Source organism: Lottia gigantea (genome assembly GCF_000327385.1).
Source record: "Lottia gigantea unplaced genomic scaffold LOTGIsca_48, whole genome shotgun sequence".
NCBI classification, from domain to species: Eukaryota; Metazoa; Mollusca; class Gastropoda; family Lottiidae; genus Lottia; species Lottia gigantea.
In genome coordinates this window covers 932,189-937,789 of record NW_008709663.1, presented here as the reverse complement: position 1 = coordinate 937,789, position 5,601 = coordinate 932,189, and the positions used below count along the sequence as shown (strand labels likewise).

At 33.1% G+C, this 5,601-nt stretch overlaps 1 protein-coding gene across 1 annotated transcript in view; it reads left to right on the top strand.

Moving 5' to 3' along the window:
* Nucleotides 1-985: 985 nt before the first annotated feature.
* Nucleotides 986-5,601, top strand: part of LOTGIDRAFT_124931 (hypothetical protein) — a gene marked incomplete at both ends in the record, with an annotated part of 23,426 nt that continues 18,810 nt past the window's right edge. The window contains 3 exons of the mRNA XM_009061423.1: nt 986-1,082; nt 1,472-1,694; nt 4,514-4,625. Of these exons, the coding sequence (XP_009059671.1) occupies nt 986-1,082; nt 1,472-1,694; nt 4,514-4,625 (432 nt within the window). The remainder of the gene's footprint in view (nt 1,083-1,471; nt 1,695-4,513; nt 4,626-5,601) is intronic.

Genomic DNA, 5,601 nt, shown 5'->3' with positions numbered 1-5,601 from the left:
TGGTGGATAACTTATCACAAGGTATAATATCATGATGGATAACTTATCACAAGGTATAATATCATGGTGGATAACTTATCACAAGGTATAATATCATGATGGATAACTTATCACAAGGTATAATATCATGATAGATAACTTATCACAAGGTATAATATCATGATGGATAACTTATCACAAGGTATAATATCATGATGGATAACTTATCACAAGGTATAATATCATGGTGGATAACTTATCACAAGGTATAATATCATGATGGATAACTTATCACAAGGTTTAATATCATGATGGATAAGGTCTCACAGAATATTGTTAGATAATTTAAAAGTGTTAAATATTCTAGCTGGTATTTTAACGCTTATTGAGACAAAAACATACAATATTATTATAATAGATAAGGTCAAATATAAACAGAAAAATCTAAATCTACACCAGTCGACAACTGTCAAAATATTTATCACAGACACCTCTCATTCATTAGCTTCACCCTCAGGTATTTTCTAGATACCCTTGGATATCATTGTTGTAATCTTTTGCCTGGAATGATGAGGAAATGTTTGAATATTATTAGAGAGTTGGAAAATGGGCTCAATCAACTTCTAGATATTGCCAATCAACTGACAGAAACACTTGTCTATCTTTCTGAAGCTAATTATTTTTATACTTCTGTTTATGAAAAAATACTAGCTTTGTTGATTGTCTGAAAGGGATGCCAAGTTGACTTGCAGGGTGTCCTTAGGTATTCAGGATGCATGCCCTTGCATTGTTCATATACACTAAATATATGATAGCATTACACATTAGGATGTAAGATTCATTGAATGATATCACATTAATCCAAACGAAAGTTTGTTTTCTATCCAAACTTGACCTAAAAGTACCGTCTTCATTAGCCCACATGGTGCAGAAAAGTAGGACGTAAAACTCCATTCATTTCATTTCATTTCATTTTGTGAACTTTTTATATTTTCAGGAAAGTTCCACCCGCTTGAGACAACACGTGACGAGTCAACATGTATTTTTTATGTTGGAGGTTCGGTTACAGGAAGGGAGAGAACTGGTGGTCAGAGACAGCTGTGGTAAGTTGACGTCTGCTTCTTCTCAGTGACCTTGATTGAATAAGTTATTTCCCCTCAATATTCCATTTCACTAAGGTGTAAATGGGTACTGAATAAATCATCTTTCCTCATTTCCTCAAATGGATACGGAGAAATAAGAAGAGATCATTGCCTAAAGATTTGGCCAAGTGTGACCTTGTTGTGTTCACACAAGTATTTCAAAATCCTCCAAAGACTTGAAAATCTCTTAAATTTATTGTTTCTAGGTAATAATTGGGAAGGGAAGTAAAGTAGGGGCCACAGAATTCTCAAGGGAAGCCCACAAATGACCCCAATACACATAAAAAGATTCAAAATCCTCTTTACTATCTTTTTAATATATATTGTATGTTTGCGTTAATATTTTTCAGGAACAAGCGACCCATATGTTAAATTTAAATATAACGGGAAACAAGTTTACAAGAGTCGAACTGTTTATAAAAATCTGAACCCTCGCTGGGAAGATTCCTTCACAGTTGCCATAGACGACATTTCAAAACCTCTACAGATGAAAGTTTTCGATTATGATCGAGGTTTACATGACGACCCCATGGGTGGAGCGGAAATTGATTTAACAACTCTGGAATTGAACAAGTGAGTAGCTGTCTGTTATTTCTAAATCTTGATTTACTAAGGACCTGACTGTCAGAATCACTGACTTCTCCCTCAGTCAGGTCGGAACATATGAAACTATATATCATTTTGAATCTTCACCTCAAATTTTTAAAAAGCAACATTTTTCAAAATGCCTTTAAATCATATTTAAAGCAAGTTTCTTAGCCTTTTTTGTGATTTTAAGGCTTTGGTGAAATACTATAACCTTTATCGAAATTTGGTAGTGATTCAAAATGGTTGTTAACTACGTTCGTGTGTGTTATTTCATTCAAGAACCCTACGTAGTTTCGTATCAGGTTGCAGGTCTGACATGGAAAATGTGTCTATGGCGGCAATGAAGTAAATTTCGATAAAGGTTATAATATTTCACCAAAGCCTTAAAATCACATTTAAACGTTGACAAATTTGCTCTGCCTTGTGTGCTGTATATACTGAGCACATTATAGATATCTTGCCTGTTGGAATTTATACCAGTTATATTTAAACTGTCCTGGCAAAATTTCCCTCATTGCTTACTCCATTCAGGTATAGTAAAGTAGGATTTCATTTCCATTTTTGTACGCCCACACATAAAATGGGCGTTTATTGTAATCACCCTGTCGGTCGGTCCGTCAGTCCGTCCGTCCGTCCGTCCGTTCACATTTGGTTCGTGCTCACTCTACAGGATTCTTTTGATTTTTTATTTTGTGTGTCAATATCATTATGAAGATCTTAAACACTAAAAGGCATGATTCTTGCTGGATTTTGACAAAACTTGGTTTTATCATTCAGTCCTGCGCTGAAGATTGAATATTTGCCTTCTAAAGTTTTCACAAGCTAAAAATTGAACACGTTTTCAAGAACAAGGGCAATAACTCATACTCAATATTATTCAGTATCGCCCTAAAGAGTTCAAAAGAAGTGTATGACTGAAGGTTGAATATTTCATACTGGTGATTGTTACTGTACTGCTAAATATTTTTATTCAAAATCAAAGCTGCCAGTGGGTGCATATTATCTTGCCTGGCAAGCTATCTTAATTTGAATTTTTTTTTATAATAATCAATCAATATATTAGTTGTTATGATATTTAATAAGTAGTTACCATAGTTATAATAAAAACATTAATATTGATCATAGTTCACCATTATTAATTTCTAATGTTTCTATGGCGTTTGATCTGGTTTGTTTGGGAATATTATGTTTTAGCTGTCTAGTTTGTTTGGGAATATTATGTTTTAGCTGTCTGGTTTGTTTGGGAATATTATGTTTTAGCTGTCTGGTTTGTTTGGGTATATTATGTTTTAGCTGTCTGGTTTGTTTGGGAATATTATGTTTTAGCTGTCTGGTTTGTTTGGGAATATTATGTTTTAGCTGTCTGGTTTGTTTGGGAATATTATGTTTTAACTGTCTGGTTTGTTTGGGAATATTATGTTTTAGCTGTCTAGTTTGTTTGGGAATATTATGTTTAGTTGTCTGGTTTGTTTGGGAATATTATGTTTTAGCTGTTTGGTTTGTTTGGGAATATTATGTTTTAGCTGTCTGGTTTGTTTGGGAATATTATGTTTTAGCTGTCTGGTTTGTTTGGGTATATTATGTTTTAGCTGTCTGGTTTGTTTGGGAATATTATGTTTTAGCTGTCTGGTTTGTTTGGGTATATTATGTTTTAGCTGTCTGGTTTGTTTGGGAATATTATGTTTTAGCTGTCTGGTTTGTTTGGGAATATTATGTTTTAGCTGTCTGGTTTGTTTGGGAATATTATGTTTTAGCTGTGAGAAATATTTTATGTTATCAGGTGAATGGTTTTGAATTAAAGTATGTTAACACTGTTAACAGTTTGATTGTTCAGTCTGAAGCTCCATTCACATATATAAAATATACTTATGTTGGTATATGTAATCATGTAAATAAAGTGTTCATGTGAACAGGGCTTAAGATTCTGATTATAATGTTAGGAAAAAACAAAACGTAAAAATAGAAACGACAAGTGTGTTGATTGGACTGTTTGAAATCATGTGACATCATGAATATTTGATATTTCGGTCCACAATACTAGTGTTTAGCTGCTGAAGTGAAACATGGTAGAAATATGTTGTTAGACACGTTGAAACGACAATACCCACGCTGGAAAAATGAGTGTAGGACATTTGCTCACCTGATAATAAAACAAATAAAAAAATGCATGAAAAAGAGAAATACCATTCTCAAAACAAGCGCAACATGACCCAGTAAAAAAAGTAATAAACAGCTTCCATTGTTGACAATTGATAATGGTATTATGTTTCCACTTTGCCGCAGTTTTAATGAATTTTCACGATATACAAAGCCAGTTTTTTGTGATATCCTGATTATAATGGAAGTCAACCTCCTGTTGTTATGTTGTTATTATTTATCTTGTTTAATTATTGATCGATCTGGGAGGTTGTTAGGTTTTCATATTCGTTAGTTTGTGTTTTGATGTTTTATTGAGTTTGCCAAGGTAAAACACATCTCTTAGCATCTTTTCACATTTGGAATTTTGATATCAGTTGCTAGGTGATGTAGAATATTTCTGTGGTCTTGGCATGGAAGTCTGATGACCTTGAATAAGTCATCTTCACTCATAATTCCAGTCGACCCAGCTGTAAATGAGAACGGATTATCCGGGAAAGATCAATGGTATGAGTTTTGGACAAGGACTAGCTGGAAGACAAGATCTTTGAGAAGCTGAATTGTAATTCTTGTAAAAAGTTGCTGTTCTTTATTTGTTTCTGTACAATTAGAGTTTTATATAAAATCTTATAATAACAGTAATTTACTATATTATAATCTAATTATAGAGCTAAAGAAGTAAAGTGTTTACTATCAGAACAGCGTGGTAAAACAGAGTATATGGGATATTTGATATTAAACTGTAAAATTGTGCCTAAAAGTCAAGAAGAAAAAGATCAGGTAAGTGTATTCATATTTCTTTTCTCCTTAAGTTCTGTAGAACATGTTGATGAAATAATCCACCTATTTGAAAGTGACAATAAACCCAGGCCCTGTTTCCTAAAAGTGATGTATACGTCATAGAACGATCCATTGACAATCGGTGCATAATTTCCCCTTATTTCAAACTCAATGGCTTGGCCTATTTTCACTTGTCTAATGAGGTGCAAAATAGGGCAGGACGTAAACGGGAGATTCTGTGAAGCAGACGTTGCATCATAACGTTCCCACCTACAGGAGACGCCATTTTGAAGTGTTTATTCACGTCATAACCCAGTCTCATATCCACAAGAAATCCTGTGGAGATTTCTATCTGGATAACTTCTAGTTACAGTGGAATAAGTTTATATGCCTTCGCAACTGGAAGTTATTTGGATAGAACTGGATAAAACTGAATTACTTTTGCAGTGAGAAAGTGGTATTAAAGTATTCTTATTAGTATTATATATACTGATGGCAGTCTTCATTATCTCTCTAGAACATATTGACCATATAAGGCTTTAGATAACTACCTATTATCATATAGAGGTAATTCTTATTGGTTGAAGTAAATTAATCTGGTTCTCACAAATAGAGACAGAATACTAAATAACACTCCTTTCTACCTAATGTTTGAACAGTTGACAGTGATGTCAATTTTCATCCTATTAGTACCATATAGAGCTTATTAACAGGACATGTTTGCTATTTTTGGAGGTTGATTTTGGTCTTTAATATGTTTAGATATTCTTCAGAAATATACAAAAAATCACATAATTTCTTCCAAAATATGTCAAACTAGGAATTTCACTTTCTATTTCTATATGTCTTATCTATTTATGGCAGAATCTCAAGAAAAGACGAGTTGTCTTTTTAACTTTTTACCTCGAATAATTCTATGAACACTATTACTGATAAGCTTAGAAAAAAATACCTGTTTCTGAAACTAAGGTATGAT